This window comes from Cinclus cinclus, chromosome 20, assembly GCF_963662255.1.
Source record: "Cinclus cinclus chromosome 20, bCinCin1.1, whole genome shotgun sequence".
Classification (NCBI taxonomy): Eukaryota; Metazoa; Chordata; class Aves; order Passeriformes; family Cinclidae; genus Cinclus; species Cinclus cinclus.
This window is the reverse complement of record NC_085065.1, coordinates 2,135,874-2,163,558: the sequence shown is the minus strand read 5'-3', so window position 1 is coordinate 2,163,558 and position 27,685 is coordinate 2,135,874. Positions and strand designations below refer to the sequence as shown.

General features: G+C 53.7%; 1 protein-coding gene across 1 annotated transcript in view; it reads right to left on the bottom strand.

Annotated features, from left to right (window-relative positions):
• SHISA6 (shisa family member 6) overlaps nucleotides 1-18,382 on the bottom strand; it is a 187,264-nt gene extending 168,882 nt beyond the window's left edge. Inside the window, exons 1-2 of the mRNA XM_062506327.1 lie at nucleotides 17,697-18,382; nucleotides 4,319-4,479 (exon numbers count right to left, since the gene is read on the bottom strand). Of these exons, the coding sequence (XP_062362311.1) occupies nucleotides 4,319-4,479; nucleotides 17,697-18,382 (847 nt within the window). The remainder of the gene's footprint in view (nucleotides 1-4,318; nucleotides 4,480-17,696) is intronic.
• Nucleotides 18,383-27,685: the final 9,303 nt, after the last annotated feature.

Below are 27,685 nucleotides of genomic sequence, written 5' to 3'. Positions count from 1 at the left end.
ATCAGAGATTTGTACCAGCGGTGGGGCAGGATTTGAGTCCCAGTGATCCATAAGGATTTAATAAACCCAGAACAGTGATTTGTATCAGCCAGATGTTTCAAAGTCTTCCTTGGAGTCATCTGTGGTTTGTCCTTGGCTTGGAGAACAGCCATGAGATGACCCTGCCATGCCTCTGCTCCCAGGGCAGTCAGAGAAATCCCATGGGGCCAGCTCTGTGCATCTTTCAGAGATTTGCTTTGGCACATTTTGAGAAAAGCAAACCAACCCTTTGCATTTGAGTTCCAAAAGGCCTTCAAATATCCTTTGAAGGCCAGAAATATTTCAAGTACTTTGAAAGGCCTTCCAAAACATTCACAGGCTGGGAGAGCTGAGGGTGCTCAGCCTGGAGAGGAGAAGCTTTGGGGTGACCTGACTGTGGCCTTCCAGGACCTGAAGGAGCTGCAGGAATGATGGATAGAAACTCTTTACAAGGGATGGAGGGAAAGGACAAGAGGTAATGGTCTTGAGCTGCAAGAGGGTAGATTTAGATCAGATATTTAAGGAAAGAATTCCTCCCTGTGAGGGTGGTGATGGCTGTGGCTGCCCCCAGATCCCTGGCAGTGCCCAAGGCCAGGCTGGACAGAGCTTGGAGCAGCCTGGGAGAGTGGAAGTGAGGGGTGGGACAGGAGGTTTGTAAGATCCCTCCCAAGCCCAAACCTGCCTGGAATTCTGTGGGAGCAGCAGCTGGCAGCAGGAGATGGGCTCCTCTCCACCCTGCCCTCAGCAGAACCTGCCCAGGCTGCTCTGCTGGGACTCTGCAGCCTCAGGCACAGCCCACCTCCATTTGTCACTGTCACCCACAATCATCCTGTTCACTGACACCAAGCCAGCCTAATGGAAAAATGAAGCCAAGGTTTATTTAGCAAGATTTAGGTGCAGCCTTCCAATTATAAGTTTGGAAACAAAAGTTCCAAGTCAAACAAACACAAAACTCAATCAGCCAGTGTGCAATGAGGACAATCCTTTCTGGCTGCTTAACCTCTCCTCCTCTGGGCTCCTCAGACAAGCCACAGCCACCAGACCTGCTGCTTTCCAAAAAAACCCTACAGCTGTGGGCTCCTTGAGCCAATTTGCAGCACCAGTGAGCAGTGCCTTGCCTGGGTCCTGCTATTCCATATTACTGCCTCTTTTTCCTCCAACTGTCCCTATTTCCTTCTTTTTATTTTTTCCTTTTCTTCCCCTTCTCCCCAAAAAACAAGCATTGGTCATTTTCTACTCCACACCAGGGCTGACCAGCTTTATTTAAGCTACAACACATATTTGTTCCCCAAGTTTTATTTCTTCCCAGCTGAAAGATTTCAGCATCCACTTGTACAGTTTCCTAATCCCAACAACAATCTGAAGTTTAGCTCAGTAACTGAGCACAGACACCACAGAGCATTGCCCTGCTCTGACCAAAAAACATTACTGTAAAACATTACAAGCAAACATTACTGTAAAGCTGTTTTATGATCTCTGTATGTGATCAGCTTTCTGTCTGCCATGATCTATGAAGTGATGGTGGCCACAGCTGAGCCAGGAACAAGTTCTTTTGGGCAAGTTCTCCTTCCCAGCTCTGGCAGGGGCTGCTGAGGGTTCAGTCCAGCTGGCTGCCCCGAGGAGCAGGGTCCAGTGCCCTCCATCTGCCAGGGAGGGAGGCTGTGCTGGGAGTGCTCTCCTTTGTGCCTTTGGGGATGTTTTCTTTTACTGGATTCCTGCCTGCTCAAGCAGGACTGTGATGGTTTTTCCCCCTCACATCAGGGAAATGATGCCTTGGGTTTTAGCTTTTATCTTTTTCAGATTCTCTGCTGCTTCGGGTGTGACTCTGAAACTCCATGTTAGGTGTTAGTAAGTTCTCTTCACAGGACAGTGACAAAGCAATCCCTTCCCAGCTGGAGAATCAAGGACAACTGGTACCCAAAGAGCAGAAACAAGGGCAAGGGAAAGGGGGGCAAGCCAGGGGGCTGAGACCCCACAGCCTGGGGCTGTAATTGGGCATTTAACCCCAATATGTAAATGGACCAAAACTTACAAAAGTGTGAAACTCGTGACCAGGATCCACCTTGGATTTGATTTGGCTGTAGCTCTGGCCAGGCTCTGGCACTGCCCAGGGTGTATCCTTTCAATAAATACCTATTTTATTCCTTTAGTCTCTGTTCCAGGTCAGTCTTTCTAGGCATAAACCCAAGCAGAAACTGGGCCCTGTTCACATCCTGCCTTTCCCTTCTGAGTCTCTTTGTCCTGATCTCTTGTCCCAGTGCTCAGCAAGGACCAGCAGCTCCTGACTGCATGCTGTCACCCTGCAATGTGGTGAATTGGTCACCACGCTGTGCTCTGTTCCTGGCATCCTTCTGTGCCTCCCTTCTGCACTAGGAAGTCTTAAAAACTTGGAATCTTCAGCTCCCCACAGACAACAGGCAGGGATTCTTCAGTCAGCAATTCCCCTCCAAACATTCCAGTTTCTCTCCTCTCAGATTTGCCTGAGCACTACACCTAAGCCAGACATCCAGCACCCAGCTGGACCCTTCAGCTATGAGCAAAGAATTCCTTCTGCACCTCCCTCCTGGATTTGCCTGCCCTGAGTGAGCAATGGGAGCCAGGGGGATGAGACAGAGTCTCTAGAAGGTGTTAATGCCATAGATTATTATTGTCCTCAATTATCTCAGGATTATCGAGGTTGGAAAAGGCATCCAAAATGATTGAGTCCAACTTGGGCCCCATCCCTACCTTGTCCTCAGCCCAGAGCACTCAGTGCCACTTCCAGGAATTCCTTGGACACCTCCAGGGATGGACACTCCAAACCTCCCTGGGCATTTCCAATTCCTGACCTCCCTTTCCATGGGGAAATTCCTGCTGCTGTCCACCCTGAGCCCCCCCGCCCAGCCTGAGGCCGTTCCCTCTCCTCCTGTCCCTGTTCCCTGGAGCAGATCCCAAATCCCCCCCCGGCTGTTCCCTCCTGTCAAGGAGTTGTGCAGAGCCAGAAGTTCCCCCTGAGCCCCCTTTTCTCCAGGCTGAGCCCCTTTCCCAGCTCCTTCAGCCCTCGGGAGTCATTCTCTTGTCACCCTAAGGGTGATGTCACAGCTGTCCCCTGATGGTGCCTGTCCCTGGTCACTGGCCATAATCCCTCATTCCTGGTGTTTCTACCTTGGGGCACAACCACAAACCCTCTCCAGAGCCAGTTCCAAGCCTCAGATATGCAGAAGCACCTCTCTCTTCCACACAGTTCACCTCACATCTGTTCTCCAGACCAGGACTTTATCTTACAGATCCAAATTTACACACAATTTAACAGGGATCCCTGGTTTTGGGGTGAAAATGTGAAAGCAAAAGAATCCTTCTCAGTTCTCAGGGAAATGTTCTGTTCCCAACAGCAGGGGAGGCTTCAGAGGATGCTGTCACCCTGGCCTGTGTGCACAGGCTGAGGACATTGCACCAAAACCCTTCAAACAGCCACACAACAGCCCTGCCTGAGCCAGCTGAGCCCACAGCTCCCACTGGCTTCCTCCAGAACCTTCTCCAGCAGGAACCACGAGCAGAACTAGGTGACACAGGGCAGGAAATGCCACCAGAACCTTCCACATGCAGCTGAACAGCTTGTGAGCGGAGGAGAGCACATCTTGGTGGAGGAGAGTCCCATATCAAGCCCAACAATGATGGAGAACTTCCCACACCCCTCTGAACAAAGACAATTACCCATCCATGGAGCATTAAATAAACCAGAACAACATCTGTATCCAAGAGGCTGCAATCCCTGGGTCACTGGGGAAATCAAGGCAAAAAGAATTCTTTTTTTTTTTTAATGAAAAGAAATCGAAAACAACTGAAAACAACCCAACAGGTGCCCTAATTCCCAGTCCAGTGCTCTTGGAGCACCTCTTTGAGCTGCTGGGATCCCTCTGAGTCACTTCTGCACTGTTCCAGTGCATCCCTGTAGTTCACCTGCCTGAACAAGGCAGCCCTAACCCTTTGGAATCCTGAGCAGTCCTCAGCTGCTGTGTGCAGGGAGCCTGGTAATGCCTTACAGCAGATGTGTTTTGTAGGAAACACACAGCTCAACACCATCTCCAGCTACAACCTGCATTCCAACCTCAGCAGTCGTGAATTTTTAAAATGCCTGGAGAGAAGAACCACTCTGCTCAGCAGAAACCTGAAAGAATCATCACCACCCATCCCTGCCCTGCCTGCCTGCCTTCCCAAGCCATTTGCCATCCTAATTTGAGGTTTACAAAGCCTGCTGTCACACAGGGTGGTGCTCTGCTGGGTTCTAACAGCTCTGAGGCACAGAGAGAGCAGCACTTACCTGGGTTGCTCTTGGAGGTGCGCACTGGGGTGTAATGGTTTTTGGAAGAGGTCCTAACTGGGGTGTTTTCTTTGGGGGAGGTATCTATGGCCGAGATAGTCTCTCTTTCACAGTGTCCAATTGGGATTGGTCCCTGCTGCCTTAGGATATCAGCCAGAGCCCTGGAGAGACAGAAAAAAAAAAGAGAAAAAAATGTATTTTCACACAGCTAGAATTCAGTATTTGTACTTGCATAGTCCATGAATCCAGAAGTAGCTGGGTTTCTACCATCAGCAGAGAAAAAGGCAACAATAGCAATAATAATAAAATTTAAATATATCGTTTGAAAGCTCTGTTTTTTTCTGTGCATCTGCTGCAAGTATTTCCAGGCTTGCCTGGCTGTTGTTTGGTATGTCATCTGCTCTCTCTAATAATTTCACCCCAGGGTTATGGTACCTCTCCATCATTTCCCAGAGCAGATGAACTGCTCCTGGCACTGCCTCCATCAGGAGCCACTGCTGCCCCGAGTGCTGGCACCTCTGAAAAGTGACTCCAAAACTGCCCTGCCTAAGCCAAACTCCTTTAAAACTGACTCAGATCAGGAGTGTGATCCCCACATCTTCAAACCCCTGTTTTTTCTGTACAAAGCTCAAACCCCAGCAGTGCTGGGAGTGTTTTTTAAAGGAGAGCCAGAAAAATGGATTAACCAGCTCCCAGGGGCTGATGTCAACACAGCTCTGAGCCTACCTTGAGCTCTGTGCCCATCAGGGCTTGTTTTAATGGCTGAGTTCTCCCTGCTATTCCCAGGAAAAAGCAATGTCACCCAGTTCAGCTGCAGACAGTGTTTTCCCCTTGGGCACTCCAAGATTTTTTTCCCCTTCTGTGAATATCACGGATACAGTGAAATAATTACTGTGGGAAGTGCCCTGATTTTCCTAGGGCAGGCCCACGTTCTCTGCTGAGCCTTAGGAAAAGCAGGAAAAGGGTGGCTTGTGTGGGCTGTAGGGGACAGTGGCATTTGAAAAGTGATGGAGTTTGGAAAGCTTTTTCCTGCTAGCACAGGGAACACGTGTGGAGTCACGCATGTGACTCAGGTCCCAGGGAAGGTGTCAGGAGGAGATATCCCCTCATTGCATATTAACAAGAGGGATGCTGGTGTTGCTCATAGCCACTAGCATCCCTTAAATGACACATTTCTGGGCTTTCATATGAGAAATAGTTTGGGACCTGGGTCTGTTCCACTTTCCAAATAATTTCCTCTCCAGACTCCTGTCCCTGTGCATAATGGATTGCAGTACTAATGTGCTCCACAGAAGGGACTCTTGGAGGATCTCAGAGGCTCCTGAGGAGGATCACATTAGTTCAGCACCAGCCTGTGCAGAATTAGGATATTTTTACCCTTTTTTGATTATTTATTGGTTGTAGAGAGAGCAGACCTGGAGGCTATAACCAACCACTGTTGGGATATCTTTGTGTGCACACAGACTGGTCCTCGTGGGGTGAAGGGATTGGTATTTTCAAGGATAGGAGAGCACAAACTGTGCTGAGGCAGGCCCAGAGGGGTGAAGGTGGCAGCCCTGAGAGAGGGGTGACCCTTGTGCCAGACCAGGACTGCTTTTGTTTGCTCCTGAGGAAAGGAGGAGCTGGTGTTGAGTAACTGGTGTTTGGTGAGGAACTGGTGTTTGGTGAGGAACTGGTGGTGAGTAACTGGTGTTTGATGAGGAACTGGTGTTTGGTGTTGCCCCAAAGCTGCTGGTTGCCTTCCCCCTGACTGACACAGAGCTGTGGGTTCTCCCCACCACTCCCAGCCATGCCTGAGGTGTCCCTAACTGGTCCCCAACCTACAGGGGGGACATTTTGACACAGCCTACACTTTTGACACTTGGCTCCTTGCCCAAGGTCATGGAGAACAAGAGTGGCAGAAAAGAAACTTGAGGCTGGTCCTGAGGTCCTGCCCTGTGTGACAGCACAGGAGAGGATTTATTCACCCCAGTAATCCTGGTGGCTTTTCCAGGCCAGAACCTCCCCACTGCACCTGAGCCTGCTGCCTGGGGGGCTGGGGGAGCTCAGCACACCCAGTTGGAGCCATCCCATTTTCCACAAACAGCAGCTTGGCAGATGGAGCCCTTGGTAGGACTCTCCAAGGTATATTAAGGATCAGATGAGCATTTAATGGCACCTGCAGTACAGAAACACTGATCTTTCAATCACACACTTTGCATTAGCACCTTTATTTACTGGCCCACAGCGGCTTGGGCTCCTTTTGAACACTTGTCCAAGACACTCTGAGTGTCAAGAGTGCAATCACTCAGAGAACACTAAAGCAGGGTGGATAACTCCAAAACACTTAATTCCACTTGTTTTAATGGAAGCAGCCACGGCAGGGACTCAGAGAGGGCAGGGTGGGATGGGGCACACACTGGGAGCTAGAGGAATAGGGGTATGGAAATGGGACAGAACAAACCAGTTCTGCCCAAAACTGAGTGTGTTTAGCCTGACCAGAAGAGGCTAAAAGAGACCCTGCACCCCACCAGTGGGGACACAGCAGAGCTGTTCATGGTGCTGTCTGCCAAAGGTGACAAAAGGTTCATGGTTTGACAGGGAAAATCACAGTGGGACAGCAAAACACTGCAACAGGAATCCAGGGAGACGGAGGGGTCTCCACCCTTGGAGATGGAGTTCAGCTGGAAAAGGCCATGGACAATCCCCTCTATTGAAGCTGGCCTTGTTTAAGCAGCAGGAGGGACCTCCACAGGTCCCTCCCAACCTGATTTCTGCTCAGACTGAGTCCCAGACCACCTTGCACTGCAGGTCAGGCTGCTTCTCCTCATTCTGCTCCCTTCTCCTGGGATTGTTACTGTCTGAATGGGTTTGATGCAGCCCTGTGAGAACACTTTCACTGCCTCTTGCACGGAGAGTTTACATCCCTTCCCTAAAAATAACTGAGGTCATTCAAGCGAGCATTCCCTGGAACAACTGAAGCTGGTGAGAAGTGAGAGCCTGAATCCTCCCAGACATTCCCTACTAGAGCTGAACCCGGAGCTTGCTGCCCTCCACGAGGACAAAACTGTGAGTCCAGGACAACATTTCAGTCTTTGATCCTTGCCACAAACAACTCCACAGCTGAGGTACCTGACAGAAGGAATTTAAACCCTTTTTGGATTTCTTCCTGAAGGGATGATAACAAAAGCTGCTCTCTGGGTCGGATGGTCACAACAAGGATATTATTTTGGGTGCCAGCCACCTGTAAGGGAGAAGACCTTTACTCCCAGACATAGTGAAGAAATGCCAGAAAAGTGATGCCTGCCCTGTCAGACCATGCATGAGATAAATTGGACAGAAGTGTCCAAAGCAGCCCTGCCTGGTTTGTGTGTGTGACTGAAGCAATGTGAGCTCAGCAGTGCTGGAGGTGTCACCTTCTCATCCCCTAAACAGCCCAGTGTGAGTGTCCTGAGTGCTCACTCCTCACCCCCCTCATGTCTAACACAGGGGAAAAAGACTGTTCAGAAGTAGCACAAGAAAATATTAGAGATGGAGAGCAGGAGAAAGCCCAACTTGGATGGAGCTGGTTCGTTCTGTGCCAATTCAATCACGGGGCTGTGTGGGATCCAGTTTATTTCCATAAAGCCCCGAGGTGGTGGAAGGTCAGTCCCACTTAAAGAGGAAGGATTTGGTTGGTGACAGTCCCTTGGGTCCAGCTGGCTCACTGCCCACTGCAAAGCTCCAGGAGAACAGACTCACTGGGATATTTGGGTCTTGTGTGTGCAGCCATTTGGGTACAATTAGTGCCACTGATGTCACCAGCATCCTAATCACTTGCACAAGGATATGAGACACTCCAGAAACCTTCCTGTGACGACACATCTCTTATCTGAGGAACACAAACCTCCCTGGCTGGAGCGTATCACCATCCCTGCCGGAGATAAGGATTTGTGACACCTTTCCCTCACGTCATCTCCGTGCCAACGCCGAGGCTTCGTCCCTGAACCCAGAGCAGCCACAGTGCAGCCAGGATGCTGGACAGGGTGCTGGACTGGCCTGTGGCAGGGGTAGCTCCAGGGATGTGTCTCATGGCTGGACAGCCCAGGCCAGGTCCTGCTCCCAGGGATGGCTCTCGTGTCACTCTGGACAAACTGAGGACTTTGGAAAGAAAGCCAGAGGGATGAACACCAGGACCACGATGCAAGGGAGGAGCTGTGGCCATATTCAGAAGGAAAAATCAAAAAGATTTAGTATAAATCCGAAGGAATCAAGGGGGTAGATGGAAGCAGTGGGGCAGCAAGGCTGGGCACCAGGTGAGGCCTGGTGCTGGAAGGGGAAATGACAGACTTTGATCCCAAAATGTGGCTTTGTAGCCAGGGAAAAGGTGAAGCTGCAGGGCAGGGAGGGACCCGCTCACTGCAGCTCACCCTGCCCCTCTAACCCACCCAAAACCTGAATCTACTCCCTGAATTTCCCACGAGGGAACAGCACCTGGAGCATTGCTGTCCTCCCCACAGCCTTTTGGGGAAAGTATTGTCCCATCTTCCCCATACCCACAAATTCCCAACACTAATTAATGGTCTGGGTACGCACATAGGTGTCGCTTCTGCTGAAGACAAGGAGATCTTTGAGGACAGCTCCACCAGGCTGGGATGTGGCCTGAGGGAAATGAGATTGGAGAGAGGGGTCTGCGGATGTTGGGTGAGAAAGGCACTGGGAAGAGCTGCCTATTTTCAGCAGTTCAGGGGCTACACTCTCAAAACTTCACTGATTTGCTGTCTGAAAATCCTCTCTCGTGCAGACCTTAAAAATGGGTGCTGGAAAACTGAATTTCCCATTCCAAATCCCTATGAATTTGGGGAAGAATGGAAGGACAATGACCAAATGGGTCTGGCAGAGCACAGTGAAAAAAGCAGTGCCTGGCTGAGATGGAGCTGCTAAAAGCAGAGCGGGGATGGAGTTGGTGGCAGAACTCCAATCACTTCAGCACAGCCAGGATTTCACTATAAATTCTTAAAAAAAAAAGCCAGGTTAAAGACTCCCCTATGCTCTGTTACTAACTCGGGAAGAAAGAGGCAGTTATTCCGGGAAATGGATTTATCCAGCCTGGAGCCAGCTCACCTGGAAGGGACAGCTCTCTCCGAGGGACAGCATTTCAGTCACCACCACTCTCTAAAAAAGGACAGCATGAATTATTCATGGCTTGGCTCCTGGCCCCACACCTGCTGTGAGCCTCGGGAAGCTCCAAATGCTGACCACTCCTGGGGCTGGCCAGTCCTGGGAGGGTCCCACATTCCAGGTGCTGCCAGCAGGTCCTGTGTGCCCAGGGCTGGCCAGTCCTGGGAGGGTCCCACATTCCAGGTGCTGCCAGCAGGTCCTGTGTGCCCAGGGCTGGCCAGTCCTGGGAATGTCCCACATTCCAGGTGCTGCCAGCAGGTCCTGTGTGCCCAGGGCTGGCCAGTCCTGGGAGGGTCCCACATTCCAGGTGCTGCCAGCAGGTCCTGTGTGCCCAGAGCTGGCCAGTCCTGGGAATGTCCCACATTCCAGGTGCTGCCAGCAGGTCCTGTGTGCCCAGAGCTGGCCAGTCCTGGGAATGTCCCACATTCCAGGTGCTGCCAGCAGGTCCTGTGTGCCCAGAGCTGGCCAGTCCTGGGAGGGTCCCACATTCCAGCCTGTGGCATCCCCCGGGCTGTGTCACACAGCAGTTAGCAGGGCAGAGGTGGCATCAGCAATCCTCCCCTGCTGCCTGCTGGGCATCACCCTGAACGTGCCCAGGTTTTATCTCCACGTTAATTGATCACAGGGATGCACTGCAAACTGATCCATCAGGGAATTGCTGTTGCTCCCCTCAGGAGGCTGTGCTGAAGCAGAGCTTTGTTTGTGGAAGTGCAGGGGCTCAGCAGAGCCACAGCTGCACCCGTCCCAGGTCAGCAGAAGAGAAATTTGGGCTCTGCATTACCAGGACCAGCAGCAGCCCATCCCTCAGAGCAGGAATTCTGGCGAGGAACACCAGGAATGTTTTTTCACATACCTGAATAGGAGTGTGGTGCGTGCCTGGCAGAGCTCAAAGAGCTCTCAGGGATGCTCAAGGTGGGATTGTTGGGGTGTCTGTGCAGGGCCAGAGGATGGACTGCATGATCCATGTAGGTCCCTTCACTCCATTCCACGATTCTGTGATTCTATGCCTCTGTGTGTCTGTGTGTGTGTGTGTATCCAAGGACAGGTAAATTCACCCATGGAGTTAAGAAGGGAAAATACTAAATATTGGGATGTTTAGTAATACTAAATATACTAAATAATACTAAACATTGGGATACTTTTCCAGGAGTGAAGCATTTACACCCTGTTTAAGTTAATATTCATTCTTAAAATTACACATTGTAAGGAAAAATCAGACGTCTCCTGAGAAACCATACAGCCAAATACAATTTGGGAAGCTCCTGGAATTTAATCCAGCTCTAAAGACAACCACTTCACACATCTCACACCAGTGCCCAAACTGAATAATCTCTGTGATGTGGGCAAGGCATTCAAGGAATTTCTGGCAGTGACTGAGCTCAAAATGGGCGACGCCTGTTCCTCTGAACAGGGCAGGCCCAAAGAGAACAAAACAGTTACGTAAAAATTTGGTAATTAAAAGCTTAAAACTAACCTTTCCAAGGGATGTTTCTCTACAGAGGGATGTCACCCTGAGCACAAAGTGTCCTCAGCAAGGACAGGACCTTCACCTGAGCCGTGGTCAGCCTGCTGGGGACAGTGAGTGGCAGAAGATTGGTACCCCCAGGTGCCACCAAGGCTCGGGCTGGCTGCAGGAGGGAGCAGCCCCTGTGACCCCCCTGCCCCAGCTCCCACCTTCTCCCACCCAGCTCCAGCTCCTGCTCTTCCCAGTACAACTGGGAGGCTCCCTGGAAAAGAGATGCACTTCAGGGATGCTGGGAAGCGGCGCAGGACAGGAACAGAGATCATGGCCCTGATCATGGAAAGGAGAGGAAATAAAACCAGCAGGTCTTGCTGGGTGTGAAAGGCTGTGGGAAGGATGATGTGCCAGCACAGCTCCTTATCCTGCTCCCGTTTGTGCTGTGCATCCTCAGGCACACACACAGAACCCAGTGACAGAACCCAGAGCTCACATGGCTTTGGGAGCCCATGGCAGCACGTGGGGAAGGTTCAAGCACAAGGGCTCTGGTTTTACACCAAATCCTCTGCTGTGAGCACAGTTAAGGGGCTTTGAACTCACTGAAGAAAGCTGCACTCTCTCTGAAGAGCCCTTGCAACAAAGGAGTTTGTGGTGAGAGCTGGAGCACAGCACAGCATTTATTGTGGAAGAATTCCATGTTTATCCACCTGGGGAAGGAGATATCAGAGCCCTCCAAGCAATGCAGTGCACACAGATCTAAGGAAACCCAGCCAGCCCATGTGAGTGAGGGCAATGGCAAAGCAACAAATGCCCTGATCTCATCTTCCCGAGAAGGTTCAGATCTTACGTGAAACACAAATTTTAAAAGGCATCTGATCTCCAAAGCACAGAGATCAACTGCTACTACTTAAGGATATAAGAGATTACAAAACTAGAAGAAACAGAAGTTCAGAGCTACACTGGATTCCCTTGACACCTTATGATGGAGTTGAACTAATAGAAAAAGTTAATTAGCAAGCAGGAGAATATCAAATAAATGTGAGTTAGAGACACTGAGATGATTTGGTGGAGGCAGCGTGGTTTCTGAGCCTGGCCTCTCGTAACGGGAGAAGTTCAAAGGGAAAAGAGAAGCCCAGAAGCATCCAGAGGAAGTCAGTGGCCAGGCAGCCTCTGCGCTCCCACAGAGTCAATCTCAAAATAAACTCAGAGAGGAAAACACATCAAAAACCCCCAATTATCAAACTGCAAACCACGACCAGAGCTCCAGACTGGAGCTTTCCCAGCACATGGAAGTGAAACAAAAGAAAAAACGTTTTGTAGGGGGACATGCACAGATACACACCTGGCCTGGATTTGGGTCTGCATCCACAAATTCACCCTGCAAACAGGACAAGATCCAGGTGTGCTCCCTGCTTAGGAGTTACCCCAGTGCAGCCAGGTGCAGGGCTGGTTTGAAACAGAACTCCTTCTGAGTAACTTCTCTGAGGTCACAAGTGCAAGGTGTCCCTGCCCATGGCAGGGGGTGGAATGAGATGAACTCTAAGGTTCCTTCCAACCCCATCTATTCTGTGATTTCTGTGGTTTCTGTGATTCTGTGATTTTATGGCTGCACCTTTTTTGTTTTTCCTTAGTTCAGTCTGACCTGTGCTTCTGGCCCTGAATTCTGTGCCTGTGAGAGGGACAGGGCACTTCAGAGGAGAGACTCAGAAACCATCAGGATTAAACAACTCAAAGCAGGGCAAAGAGCAGCTGAAAGGCACCTGAGTGAGTCCGAGTGGAGTGAAAAAAGGCAGAGATAAAAACACATCAGTGGAAAGAGACTGAAAGCAGAAACAGCATTCAAGAAAGAAAAGCCTCTGTAGAGTCCCTGTGGCCAGGTGTGTTCACAGCACTCCCTCTCTGCCCTGGGGATGGATGGAGTTTGATTGTTTGGCTCCAGCAGCCCTCGGCAGAGAGAGCAGAGCTGAAGGAGCTGCCTGTGATCCCTGTCTCAAACACCAGTGCTGGAGCAAAGCACTCCTCATAACCTTCACACCTGAAAGCAGCTCCCTCCAGCAACCCCTCAGCAAGCACAGGGCCCTGGAGCTGCAGGGAAATGCAGCCTGCAGGAACACAAACCCTGCTGTATTTCAAGTTAGGCTCACACAGACCAGCAGCCTCCTTGGATCTGGGGGCAAACAGATCCACTGCCTCTGGTTCCTGCTGGAGCAGAAACGACCAGGAATGGATCAATTTAACTGTGGTCTCTACATGGGGAAAAGATGTTCATTTATCAAAGCTGTCAGTTATCACTCCCAGCGCAGGAGATGCAAAGAGGCCAAAGAGAAGAGGACCACAGATATCTTCCCTCTTTGCAGCAGCACAGATGCTGTGGGAGGAGGGTGAAGTGAAGCACAGCACAGAGCCTGTTTCCCTTCTCCCTTTCCCACCCCTCAGATACGCTCCATGCGAGGCCAGATAAGGTCTTTTAGCAGCACACAGAGCTGGTTTGCTGGGAAAAATCCCTGTGCTGCTTCCCAGGAGAGCAGCTGGGCTCCCACCAGTGCCCCAGGGTCAGTACTGCCACTGAATCCCTCTGGCTTCAGCTGACCAGTGGGATGCACTTGGGATATTTCAATCCCGAGCTGCCAGCTCTATCCAGGTTCCAATCTGTGCATTCCCAGCTCAGCAGAGAGTGCAGTGGCTGCTGCTGAGGCTAAGCAGGGGTCGTGGAGCAGTGCTACATCTGTGAATTATTTATGTTCTGTAGCGTGGGGATGCAGGGTCATGGCCATGAAATGAGAACATTTTGTGTCACCCCTTCTTGCTAAAGCAAAACTCACCCAGCTTTGGAAAGAACAAGCTGATATTCCCTGTTCAAACCTTCCCTAACTCATCCCCATACTGAAAGTAAAGCAAATAGTTCTTAAATTGCACCTAAGAAATGCTTGAGAAAAGCAAACGACCCTGGCAATGAGACAAAAACAAACCATCCTCACCAATGCATGAGAGAGCATCAGCACACACAACGTTGTTGGGTGTAATTCTCAGAAACCAGCCCCAGTTTCTAGCTGGAGCCCAGCAATAGTTCTGGCTGTGTGACCCCCAAAGCAAGAGGCAGCTCTGTATGGCCAGGCTGAAAGATACTATAATTACAAAAAAAAAAAAAAAAAACCAAAAACAAAAAAGCAAAAAAAAACCCAGTTCCATTGAAAGCATTACAAATGTTTCTGTAAAATAGGAATATTTCAGATCCCAGTTTTCAAAGCACTTCCATTTAACTGCTTTTAGAAACTGTCTCAGTGAGTGCCACTGCAGAGCCCAGAATCACAGCAGTGCCTGTGCTTTTAAAGGGATGTGGCAGTGCCTGGAAACAGGAGCTGATTCCAGCTCGGAGCTGCACATGCACAGCCTGCCCTTCCTTCCAGGGCACAGTGACAGCTCTCCTAGGAATTTGTAAACCCTTCTTCCATCCAAAGACATTGTATGAGCCCTGCCTCCCTCAGAATGTTATTTCTAAGTGAGTTCATAAGGATTTTCTGTAAAAGCTAGATGAGAAACGAGCAGAGGGATAACATCCACACATGGCACTGCTTGGTGAGCATTTACGAGGAAGTAAAATTTACAGTGTGATCCTGACTGTGGTGAAGTGCAGGGAAGTTCTGATTGATCTTCCCTGCCTGTGGGATAGTAGCCCAAGAGGATTTTTCCAGCCCCCTGTAACAAGTTCTGTCCTGCTGATGCTCTCCTCCTCCCAGAGGACGCACACTGAGGTTTAATGCACTCGCCATCACTACAGAGAATTATTCTGGATGTTACACTTCACTCCAGCTGACAAGACCTCAAACAGACAGAAATATCTGAGCCCATCCTGTTTTTCTCCTTCCCTGTTACTCCCCAGCAGCTGTCAGAGACAAAGACAAACCATTCTCTCCTCGTATTTACATTCTGCTTAGAGCACCGAAAGCAGTCAGCCCAATGCAGGAGATGCACTTCACAGTATTTAAACCCTTGTGTGATGTTGATCAAGTTCAGGTAACACAGTTCTGAAAGGTATAATCTTTTACCAGCTACCATATTATAGAAGTCAATCAACTCCTTAAAATGCTCTGGAAGTCAAGCTTCCCGAGCACTCAATCTGCCATTCATACTTCTACACACAGGTGAATCATTTCACCAGAACTTATCTAAATAAAGCAAAGCAAGCATCAAAGAAATGAAAACATCAGGAAGAATCCAGACAAGTCTGGCAACACTGGCTCTGATTTCCAAGGGTGAAGGATCCAACCCTGCAGCAGGCTGGAGCTGAAGCAGAAGTAACATATGGACATCCAACCCAGATTTCCAAATTTAGTGTGAAGATAAGGCCCAGGCAAAGTTGCCTCGAAGCCAGAAGAGCTGGGCAGCTGGGGAACCATCCCTTAGTTAACAAAAGACTTAAAAGAGCCGATTTTCTGGCTAAGCCACTCGCAGGACCCTTGCCTCTGCACAGCTGTGTGTAGTTTTTAACACTGTGAAGTTATATTCTTGCAGGGACCAGGGGCAGGTGGGATTTGGATTGGAATAAGTGGGCCAGACCCTCAGCAAATGTAAACCAGCCTCACTGCTTGTCCTCACTGCAGGGAGGAGTCTAAATAAAACACATCTTCCCAAATAAATAAAAACTGCGTCACTCATCTCTTTTTCCCTCAGAAAAAAACTAATATTTCTCCCCCCACTCTCTGTTGACTGCAGCTGAATTTCAGCCTTAAAAACATGGTCAATGGTTTCAAGAGTTCTGATTAAAAAACGTTCGTTAAAATAATTTTTAGGAGGCATTTTCTGCAAGAGTTAAGATCTTTCCCCCTGATGCTCACCACTGTTCTTCTAAAGAAGCCTCTCACCAATTTTTATGTTCAGACACAGGGAACTCTCGGATTCATGGCACGCAAGCAGCACTCATCATTTGGAGGGACTTTTTCATCATAAAATAAATATGAACTGGGAGAGAACACGCATTTATCCAAAAGGAGGATTGCTACGGACTCCCGAGCTTTTGCTTTGAAGCAGGATTTTCTGTGCCACGCCGAGCGTTCGCTGTCATTACAGCGCTGTGTGACACCGCTGCCGAGGGGACACCCAGCCGCCTCTCCGGCCGGCAAGGACAGGCTGCTCGGGGTTTGGAGAGGGACCCGAATAAAAGAAGGGAATGTGCAGAGCTCTGCCTGCCACCAGCGCTTCCCCGCACAGCCCCAGCGGTCACACGGTGAAGGCACCACCCAGGGGGTTCCGATCCATCCCCTCCACACTTCCAAAACTTCTCCCGGGCAGGACAGGACCCGCAGGGTCCGAGCGGCTCTGCTGTTCCCGGTGGGGGTGCAAGGGGCGGCTTGGAGGGGTTTGGGGGTTGCTGAGGATCCCGGGTGCAGGGAGGGAGTGCCAGGGGCAGGAGGGGCATGCCTGGGGCAGGAGGGATGTGGCGGGATCCCGGGAAAAGGAGGAGGGGTGCAAGGTGCAGGGAGGAGCAAGCCGGGATGCTGGGGGAGACTCCGGCAGACAGGAGGAGGGTGTCGGGGTGCCGGAGAACAGGAGGGGGCTCCGAGGGTTAAAAGGGGGTGCCGGGTGCAGAGGGAGGCTTAGGGGGGCAGGAGAGGGGTGCCGGGATGCCGAGAGGCAAGGGCGACGTTCTGGGATGTAGAGGAGGATGCCGAGGGACAGGATGGGGTGCCGAAGGACAGGATGGGGTGCCGAAGGACAGGAGGGGGTGCCGAGGGGCAGGAGGGGGTGCCGAGGGGCAGGAGGGGGTGCCGAGGGGCAGGAGGGGGTGCCGAAGGACAGGAGGGGGTGCCGAGGGGCAGGAGGGGGTGCCGAAGGACAGGAGGGGGTGCCGAGGGACAGGAGGGGGTGCCGAGGGGCAGGAGGGGGTGCCGAGGGAAGGGAAGGAGTGCCGAAGGACAGGAGGAGAGTGCCGGGTTGCAGACGGGGTGCCTGGGGCGGCTACGCGTGGAGCTCCGGGACGGACTCTCGACAGAGAGGGGAGCGCGGAGCTGTCCGGGAACAGTGCGGGAATTACACGGGAGCTGTCCCGGAGCTGTCTCGGAGCTGTCCGGGAGCTGTCCCGGAGCCGGTGCTGAAGGCACGGGGAGGCGACCACAAACGTGGCCGCGGGAGAAGAGCCACGGGGCACCAGGACAGGCCCCGAGGTGGGCAGTGGGATGGCCAGAGGGGTGCGGGTGTCCCTGGTCGGACCGCGGGAAGGAGGAACTCCTGGGCAGAGGAGGGAAAGGCAAAATCCTTTCGTGGATGGTGCAAAGAGGGAACCCTTGGACAGCCCTCTCAAAGGAGGGAACTCTCGGATAAATGACTCGAGGAGGGACCCCTCCAAGAGGCAGCACGATGGGAAATCGTCTGGACGGGTGGCACAGAAGGGGAGCCATGGGAGAGCCATGGTACTGGGGAAACCCTTGGAAAGGTGGAGCAGGGGAAACTCATGGTGAGCCAGAGCAAAGCACAGAGACTCGAGTGGGTGGTTCACAGGGAGACTCCCCGGGCACAGTGTGGCGGGAGAACCCCCGGACAGCGATGTAAAAACTGAGCCCTTGGAGAGCAAGCCCAAAGTTGGGATCCTTGGAGGAGCCATGCAACGGGAAACTCTCGGACAGGTAGCACGTCTGGGAAACCCTCGGCTGGGCGCTCGAAAGGAGGACCCTTGGCTGGGCAGTGCGGTGGCAAAACCCTCGAGCGGACTTTGCCGAGGGGGAACGCTGGGCGAGGGGCCGTCCCCGGGGACAAGGGGCACCGGGAGCAGGGGAAGGAGCGCACCTGTGAATGTTCATCTCCCGGGGCGGGCGCCGCGCCTTGTCGTAGGCCACCTTGGCGAAGACGCCGGCGATGAGCACGAAGGCGATGGCCCCGCACGAGATGTAGACGGTGGCGTTGGTGCTGTCCTTGTCCGGGTCGTACTTGTTGGCGTCCCCATCGCCGCCGTCGCCGCCGTCGGCGGGCAGGGCGCCGCTGGCCGTGGTGGGGTGGGCCCACTCGGGGCTCTTGTAGTTGCGGCACAGGCTCTGGTTGAGCTTCTCGGCGCGCTTGTTGCAGCAGAAGCGGTAGAAGCAGGTGCCGCAGCAGTAGCGGAAGCCCGTGAGGCTGTTGTTGCACTCGAACTCCTTGTCCCACTGCCCGCTCACGTCGTAGTACCCCCAGCACGTTTCGTGCGCCGGGGCCGAGCCCCCGCCGCCGCCCCCGCCTCCGGGGGCTGCCTTGCCGCCCCCCGCGCCCTTGCCGCGCCCGGGCAGCGCCGTGGGGGCGGCGGCCCCCGGGCCCGCCAGCGTCTGGTTCAAGAGCTCCTTGCCCGGCTTGGGGGTCCGCCGCGCCGCCGCCGCCCCCTGGGTCCGGTTGCCCTTGGCGCGGGGGGGCCCGGCCGCCTGTGCGGGCGGCGGCAGCAGCAGCAGGGCCAGGAGCTGCAGGGAGAGCAGGAGCAGCGGCAGCAGCAGGTGCCGCGGCCCCATGGCGAGGGGCGAGGCGCGGGGCGCAGCGCGGGGGGCGCGGCGCGGGGGGCGCGGCGGGCGGGGTGGGGGCTCAGCGGCCGCGGCGCTGCCCCATGGAGCGGAGCGGGGCGGGGGGCGGGGGGTGCGGGCGGGGTGTCCCGCTGCTGCCGCCGAGCTGGCTCCTCAGCGGCGGCCGCCCCGCTTCATGCCGGCGCGCGGCGAGCGGCGGAGCCCGGCGGAGCGCGGCTGGAGGCGGCGGGGTCCCGGCGCTGCTCCGGCGAGGGGCTGCGAGAGACGGGGAGAGGGTGAGAGCGCGCCGCGCCCCGGGCAGCCCGGCCCGCCCCCGCCCGCCCGCCCCATGCCCACGGCCTTACCATGCCGGAGCGGGACTGCAGCGGGGCCGCGGGGCTGCCCGCGCTCCTCGCCGAGCCGGGGGCGGAGCGGAGCGCCGCCGAGCCGGGCGCGGAGCAGGGGCGGGCGCGGAGCCGTGCCGGGAGCCGGGGAAGGACCGCCCACCGCTGCCGGTCCGCTCCTGACATCACCGGGACAGCGCCGCGCCGCTCCGCCGGCACCCGGCACCGCCGCCGGCCCGCCCGGGCAGCGCGACCCGCGGCGCGCCCGCAGCCCGAACCGCCCGGCCGAGGCAGCGCCGGAGCTCGGGGGGGGGGGGGGCTCCGGAGGGGCGCGGGGAAGGGTCCCGGGGCGGGGGGTACGTGTAGGTGCGTGTGGAGCGCGGACCTTGCCCGTGTCCCCCGGGATGTGGTCCTGGCAGGGATGTGGTGGGTGGCCACTCTACCTGTCCCTGCTGCTCTGAGGTGGTCCTGGCAGGAATGGGTGGGGAAGTGGTCCCTAAAGGTGTGCGTGGGGTGTGGCCCCGGCCCTGGGGTGCGGTCCCTGCGGGGATCGGCAGGAATGTGGTCCCTGTACCTGTCCCAGGACAGTGCCCGCAGCACAGCCCGGTGCTGGGCACACGTTGTCCCCGGGGCTGTCCGGCCGTGCTGCCCCCAGGCCGTGCTGCCCACCCTGCGCTGCCAGCTCTGCACCGGGACAAGCCTCCCAGGCTCCCCAGGGATTGCTGCTCCAGCCCGGGGCTGTTGGCACCTCCCTGGGAAGGTGCACCGGGTCCGGCTGAGTCCCGGTTCCTGCTCCCTGATGTGCTCGGGGTGGAGAGACAGAAGCACCCCCACCCCAGCCTGACACACTCCCCATTTCTTCCAACTGTTCCCTCTCCAGGAGAGCTCTGGGATGCTGCAGGGATGGGCTGGTACTGCCCTGGGCTGCCCAGTGGCCCGGGCACAGCCACCACAGGTTTGTTCTGAGCAAGATCCCTTCAGGCAGTGAAGCTTTTGCTGCTGTGAGCCACAGCCACCGAGGCAGAATTTCCTCAAAGTCCCGGTGCTTCCCCCGTATCCCACTGCAAACCCAACTAAAGCCTCTACAAACATTTCCTGAAGCTGGCCAAGGTGCTACCAGCTGTAAGGACACACAGGACAGTAAGGAATCCCGGCAAGGTGGAGCACAGGGAGATGGGAACTGAAGGGATCCTGCAGCTGCAGGCAGGCAGTTTTCAGGAGAGCAGGGAATGTGGTATAGCAGGAAGAGAGCAATGGAAAGGGAGAATCGCCTCTAAAAATCCCTTGTCTTGCACCCTGTGGGAATCATTTCCTCAAGGAAAGGTCTGAGTGCCCACAGCTCTTTGTATAACTCCCTTAGGACAGCCCACAGACTGTGAGGTTGGCAAAGAAAGCTTTAGCTCTTCTGTCTAAAGCTGCTCTGGTGCTGGAGAACACTTGGGGAAATTGAAAATCCCTTCATTCCTCATGGAAGGGAGAACTGGTGCCATTCCATGACCACCAAGTTCTGGAGTTAAGGGAGGTGCCCAGGTAAATCCACACCATGGGGTCCCCAGGCCTCAGCAGTGCCTGACCCCAGGCTCAAACCTGAGGCAGGAGGAGGCAGCCTAAAGCCAGCGTGGCCACCCAGAGGAAGTCTGAGCTGGTTTCATGCACACACTCCTCTGAACCCAAGTACCGTGAGCCCAGCTCCTCTGGCCCCTTCTTGGGGATAATTGTCCTGCTATGAGTGACCGCCAAACCCTGACACCAGAGGTTGTAAAGCAGATTTGACTGATGTAGGGAGGCCATCTCCAAACACTGGGGGTCTTCCACGTGTCCTCATCAAATTCACCACAGAAAGCATCTTCAGCCCTGTGCTGCCTTGGAGCTCTGTCCCTGCTTCTCCAAGGCTTTGCAAGGTGTGGGAGGCACCCAGATGGAACAAGGCACGTCCTTCCCTCACCTGGCTGATCCCTGCACACCTACACAGGAGCTGAGGTCTCTGCAGTGCCTCTGCTCAGGGGAGAGGAACTGCCACTCAAAAAAAACCAACGTCCAAGGTTTTTGAGACAGAAGCAATTGGCAGACCTCTGTCCTTACACCAAACATTACAGGGACACAGAGAATGCCTGGTGAAACACTGAATGCCGCATTTTCTGTCCCACAGGATATTTGGGGGCTGAGATTGGCTTTTCCTCCTTTCTGCCCAGCCTCCAGACTGGTTGAGCCTTGGACTCCACATACTCCTCTGATGCCACCACAGCTTTATCACACCAAGGTGATGATGAAACCCCACCCAGGTGCTCTGCCTCCTCCTGCTCAATTTATCAGGACAGAGCTTCCCTGGACCCCCAGCATAATCCCATTGCTTTGCCTGGAGCCAAAATATGGGAGAGAAAAAGATGGAGCAAATGTGAGAAGGAAAGAGTCCCTAAGGAGCAAGATTGGATTTCTGGGGTTTTCCTGGGATTTGGAGCTGCGTTGGTGGCTGTGGAAGGGATGGACAGAAGCCGAGATGCTTGTGGGAGAAAATGCCTGTGCTGCACTCCCCCCATGCCCACAGAGCTGTGTGACAGTGACTCTGTGACAGTGACTCTGTGACAGTGACTCTGACAGCTCTGCTCCTCAGCTCCATCCCCACCTGGAAGTCACTCCAAAACCTCCAGCACTTTCTCTTTTATCTCCCGTCCCATCCTCCCCAGGTTGTTTTTGGCAGCGTGACTGTTCCAGAGCTGTTTTCTTGTTTATCTTCTTTGCCGGGTGCTTTCATCTCCGTGCTGGAGCTGCCGCGGCTGCAGGCAGGGAAGGGAAGTGCAGGTTCAGAAACTTCAGAAATCCAATTTCTCCCCAGCATCGCTCCCCCTCAGCCCCTTTTCCTGCCACCCCTCATCGGCCTCCGATGACTTTGTGAGGAGTTTCTAATGAGTCTGATGTGCTCAAAAGCTGATTCCTCCTCGTCAGGGGATTCAGTTGTGACCGTGAATCTTCATTAAAATGAGCACAGCACTCTGGACCTAATTTTTCTTCTAAAATTAATGTAGCTACAAAAAGGTCCTAATAGGAGTTTGGGGGACTATTTCTGTGGAGCTGGATTCCTTCTTGCATGATTAGTAATGGGTGGATCCCGGGTTTGTTCCAGGCAGGAGGCTGCTTGTTCCAGGTACAAGAACAGGCTGAATGGAAAGCAGGGAAATATGAGGGGAACAAGCAGGCACAGGGGTGGCAGGGCCTCACACAGGCAGGGCCAGATGTGCTCAGCTTCTCCTGAAGCTTCTGAGCAGCTGCCTCAAAGGACAGGAACAGAAACCAAAGTAAAAGAGGGATATTTCACCAGCTTTTCACAGCTAGCTTGTTCTCTGCTGCCTGAGAGGATTCTGTGGTTTGTATGGATTCGTACAATTTGAGGAGCTGGGATTCTCTTCCCCATAGGAACCTCTTATTCCTTTCCCCCTGCTCCCATCCCCATTCACAGCCCGGTGGCAGTGACTGTCACAGCTCTGTCCTGCAGCACTGATGTGTCCCTGTCTCCTGTTCTGGGTCAGGAGGTTGCCAGGCCTCACAGGAGCAGATGTGAGCTTTGCAGACAAGGTGCCCACCTGTGCAGAAAAGGTGCTACCGGCACTCCTGGGAGAGGTGCAGGGACTTCACTGAGGTGTCCCCAGCATTGGCCAAGCCATCAGCCATGCACTCCCTTCAAATGGGGCCATCTGCAACTGGAAGACAAAGAAATTTCTACAGCAAATGAGAAATTCCTCAGTATTTATCCAGCTCTGCTCACGGAGAAGTCTTTAGAAAGTGCTTTTACCACTGCAATTCTGCAAAACCCTAATTTTTCCTAATATCCAACCTAAATTTTCCCTTTTTTGGTTTGGAGCCATTCCTCCTTGTCCTGTCACTCCATCATTATAAATCATCTCTCTCCATTTCTCTTGAAGGCTTCTTCCTGATATTAACAGAAAATCCAGCACAAGGGAAACGCTCCAAGTATTTTGTGCAAACTGTGACATCCCTTGGGGATCCAGGCAGAAGGGAATGCAGAGACCTCAGTGTGGGTTTCTCTTTCACTGCTTTCTCCTGTGTGATGGTTCCTCCAGGCCTGCCAGTCTGGGAAAGATTATTTGCTCTGCTTTGGCTTCCTACCTTTGTCACTGCAAGTCTGGGGCTTCTCTAGGGTTCCTCAGCCCATTGGGGGCCTCACACACCTGAGGGTGACACCTGGCTGTGCACAGCCCTGCCCACACTGCCTGTCAGGGATTAATTTCCTTTATCCTGCAGCAAGTGCACAGAAGGGAGAGCAGTGTGAGCTTTTCTTTTCCGTGTCATTACAGTCCCTGTTGTCACTTCCATCAGCAGCATGGCACAGCCTGTCACTGCCACAAGGGCAGGTTTCTCTTCCAGCTCCATCAGTGTGCCACAGATCTGTTTTTTCCTGAGATCTGGCACACCCAGCAGTGACTCTTCCATCCAGATTGCCCTACATCTCCAGGCACTCAGCAGCAGCCAGCCTGAGGCAGGAGGAGCTATCCCAGCCAGATGGAAGGAGCCAGGTTGAACATCCACACCTTGCACGGTCATTACCCAGCCAGAGCTGGATGCAGGTGATAACACCAGAGAGATGAGAGCAATTAGCCTGATTTGATGCTGCCTCCAAGCCCAGCAATGCAACGCTCAGAGAGCTCCCAGGCTCTGCAGCCCAACCATCCCTGTGTCCATCCCACCTCAGCCAGGTGACCAGACAGCTCAGGCACAGCCAGCCTTGAGGTGAGGTGAACAGTCGTTTTCTTTTCCTCCGAACATCTCATCCATTGGCTCTGACTCTTTCATCTGGGTGTATTAATTTAGCAGTAGAAACCAGGCACTCAAGGCAGCACAGGAGTGCATTTGCAGCCTACCAGAGCTTGGAAGATGTGCGATCTCAGATTTCATCTCCTCACAGCCCATCCAGGTCTGTCCCTCACTTCTGGCAGAGCAGCCTAAGGGACACTGATGCCACCACAGCCTGGTGTTCCCTAGGGGCAGTTCCTCCCTGGGACAGGGACAGGAGCCAAGGAACAGCTGGAGCTGGGCCAGGGGAGTTTTGGGATGGATTTCAGGAGAAGGTTCTTCCTCCAGAGGGTGCTGGGCACTGCCCAGGCTCCCCAGGGAATGGTCCCGGCCCCGAGGCTGCCAGAGCTCCAGGAGCGTTTGGACAGTGCTGCCAGGGATGCCCAGGGTGGGATTTTGGGGTGTCTGTGCAGGGACAGGGGTTGGACTCACGATCCTGTTGGGTTCCTCCCAATTCAGGAGATTCCTGGATTCCAAGTGCAGAGCTCACGCCATGGTCTGATAAAGACGCAGGAGTTTTCCAGGAGAGCTCCTGCCTGGTGCCAGCCCCTCCCTCAGCACCCGTGCCAGGCAGTCAGATTTGTCCAGAAAGCAAATGAGTTCCTCAGGCATGACAGGGATTTCAGAGAGAGTGACGCATCCACTCCCAGGCTCCCTGAGTCCCTCTGCTTCTCTTTACAGGTGAATTTTATACCTTTCCTAAAATCCCCAGGGACGAGTCAGTTCTTCCCAGTCATTCATGGGCCAGGTGAGTGACTGGGAAATGGGAGGATCCAAAAGTCCTTTGAATAGAGCTGAGAGCTCTCTGAAATTAGGATATTTTTCAAGGCTGAGAGGGAGACCAAAGAAAGCTGAACCCCAGGCTTGCACAACTGAGAAAAGAGTGTGGGATGGGAGCACGGTGTGCACGGCAGGCCAGGGCAGTCCTTGCCATGGGCACGAACAATCACAAATCCCGAGCAGGGGGCAGTGGGAGGAACGGCTCTGGTGCTGGAGGCAGGCACTCAGGCAGGGTGCCCCTGGCTTAATGCGAGTTATTTTCCTTAGATCTTTGTGCTGCTGCCAATTCACTCCTCTGAGCAGACAAAAGAGCACTTCAGGAGTCCAATTGCTGCTGCCTGCAGCCAGCACAGCGGCCCTGGAGCAGCACAGGAGAGAAGGAAGGAACATCCCAACTGGGCAAGGAGCAGTTTCTGTCAGGACTTCTGGCCCTGTGAACTTCAGAATTATTCAGAAAACTGGGCAAATTACAGGAGAAATTATCATACAGTCTGGAATGGTTTGGGTGGGAAGGGACATTAAATCCCATCCAGTGCCACCCCCCTGCCATGGCAGGGACACCTCCCACTGTCCCAGGCTGCTCCAACCCCAATGTCCAACCCGGCCTGGGACATTGCCAGGGATCCAGGGGCAGCCACAGCTGCTCTGGGAATTCCACCCTGTGCCAGGGCCTGCCCACCCTCACAGGAAACAATTCCTGCCCAATATCACATCCAGCCCTGCCCTGTGGCAGTCTGAACCCATTCCCTGTGTCCTGTCCCTCCATTCCTTGTCCCAATTCCCTCTCCAGCCTTTTTGTATGACCTCTCCAGGCACTGAAATCATATCTGAGAATAAGCAAGAATGAAAGGAAATCTGCATTTGGGGTTTGCTCTGTGGGGAAGGTGCAGTCCAGGCTTAGCAGCTTTTACTCAAAGTTCTCCTTCACTCCCTGCACCTTCTGCAGGATGTATGCTTGGAGAATGGAGGGCAAATCCCAGCCAAGGAGATGTGGTGGTGTTTGCAGGGGATGTTCACATGGTTCATGGACATCTTTTGTCACTCAAAAGTAGCTCTGTAGCTGTGACCACTCACCCTGTTGGTGCAAAAATCTTGTGGGCACCATTCAGAGCTGTACCATGGCTGACACAATAAATTTGGGCTCCATCTAAACTCTCCTGGGCAGCTCTTAGAAGAGAGGGTTGAAGGAAAGAAACCTGATGGTGAGAAACCAGACCATGTAATAGCAGCAAACCTGGAAAGGTGAAGGATTCCTGGACAACGTGGCCCACACTAAAGGATTCAGCCCAGTGGTGAGGTCATCCAGGATCTCCTGGAAACAGAACAAGTCCCAGCTCTGGTTCCAGACAGAACTGGTTAAACTGCCTGGGACAGCACTCACTGTCGGATAAATCTCTGCCCTGCTCTTTCTGGTGCTCTGCAGTCACCATGCAGACAGGAGGGTCACCCTGGTCAGCAGCAGAGTCTCTGCTCCTGCCCTGCCCAGGACACTCAGAGCTCCCTGACCCCTCACTCGCCATTTATTCAACATTTGTGACTGGGGTTTGTGCTGGAGACCCTCCCCTACCTGAATCCCCTGCTGCAGCTGCCCCTGAGGTGGAATAACCTGCACTGATTGATCCTGACTTGGTTTGCAGAGCCAGGACACTCCAGGAACCCTTTGGCATGGGGACATATCTGTGGTGCCAGGCAAAGTTTACCCCCCACTGGAGGAATTAGTTTCCCAGGCACATCCTATGAGCAACCCACAGTGTGTAAAGTGGGGGACAACAAGTGACATCCCCAAATTCAGAACTGGAGGGCCAGCGCCCTCACTGTGTAAAGGGATTTTTTTTGCAGAGCTGTGTGTAGATGGAATCACCACAGAATTCCGAGCGCTCCTCACTCCAGCAGCTCCCTCGTCCCCACTGCAAGGCCTTCCACAGGATTTCTCCTGTTCCTCCATGGAAGCAGGGAAGGAGGTGCTGGGACCACAAGCTGCTCTCCCTGTGCCTGGGAAATGGTTAGCAAATATGCCTGGATCTGAAACTTTCCCATTCGGTTTTTATTAATTCTCCCTTTGCAATAATCCTCAATATGCTTCGTTTACATTCAATGAGCAAGAGGGGAGCACTGCCTTAGTTAATTTAACTCCCACAAATTCCCATCTCTGCTGGGGAGAGATTGTTTCCTAGCAGAAAAAGCAGCTTCTTCATATTTCAAAAGGTTAGAGATTAGATCTGCTTACTGCTATACTTTTATTAAAATTCCTATTTACATTTTTTTTCACATTGATACAATTACAGAAAAGGCAGAAAGAAAACATTTCAGCCAGAGCAATCCCTGAACACTGGAATATCCCTCAGCCTGGACATTCATGGATGTGGCTGGGGAGAGTCATGTGTGCTCTCCCTGCAGATGGGCAGGAGGAGCTGCCTGTCCCCCTCTTCCTCCTCCTCCTGCTCCACATGCTGAGGGCTCAGAAGTAGCACAGAACCTGACTGAATTCCTCAGGCCTGTAGCAAGAGGGAAGTTGAACAAAAAGACTCCAGTGTGACCTTATTGTGGCCTCCTAGGGCCTAAATGGGCCCCAGGAGAGCTGGAGAGGGACTGGGGACAAGGGATGGAGGGACAGGACACAGGGAATGGCTTCAGACTGACACGGGGCAGGGCTGGATGGGATATTGGGAATTAGGAATTGTTCCCTGGCAGGGTGGGAAGGCCCTGGCACAGGGTGGAATTCCCAGAGCAGCTGTGGCTGCCCCTGGATCCCTGGCAGTGCCCAAGGCCAGGTTGGACATTGGGGCTGGGAGCAGCCTGGGACAGTGGGAGGTGTCCCTGCCATGGCAGGGGGGTGGCACTGGGTGCTTTTTAAGCTCCTTTCCAACCCAAAGCAGTCTGGGATTCTGTGACTCAATGACTGAGAAGAAGCAGCAGCTTCAAGTCCCTGCTCCAGGAGCTGCATCCTTGGTCACCCCGAGGGGTCCCGGGCAGTGCCCTCAGCCCAGAGCACTCTGGCCAGGCAGAGGGGATGTAGGGCTGGCTCCAGAGCTGCCCATGCTGGGAATTCACTCCCTGGCCTGGAGGAGGAAGCCTTTAAAAATGCAGGAGCCACAGTGAGGCAGCAGCTGCTGCATCCCCAGGGCTGGCCCAGGGACCTGCAGAGCCCAGAGGCTGCGGGGTCCCCGTGTGCTCTCCATGGCTTCACTCGAGGTGACACCCCCAGAGCTCAGGCTCAGCTGGTTAGTTGTGTCTTGGAGATGTGGAGATGCTGCTTTCAGGCTCTTGGGTGCCAGTGGCTTCCCTGGCTACTCGTGGCTGTTCTTTCAGCTGGGTGTCACCAGCCTCAGGATGACAGAGACACTGGGACTGCAGGGACAGCACTGGTGACAAGTGGCTTCTCCTC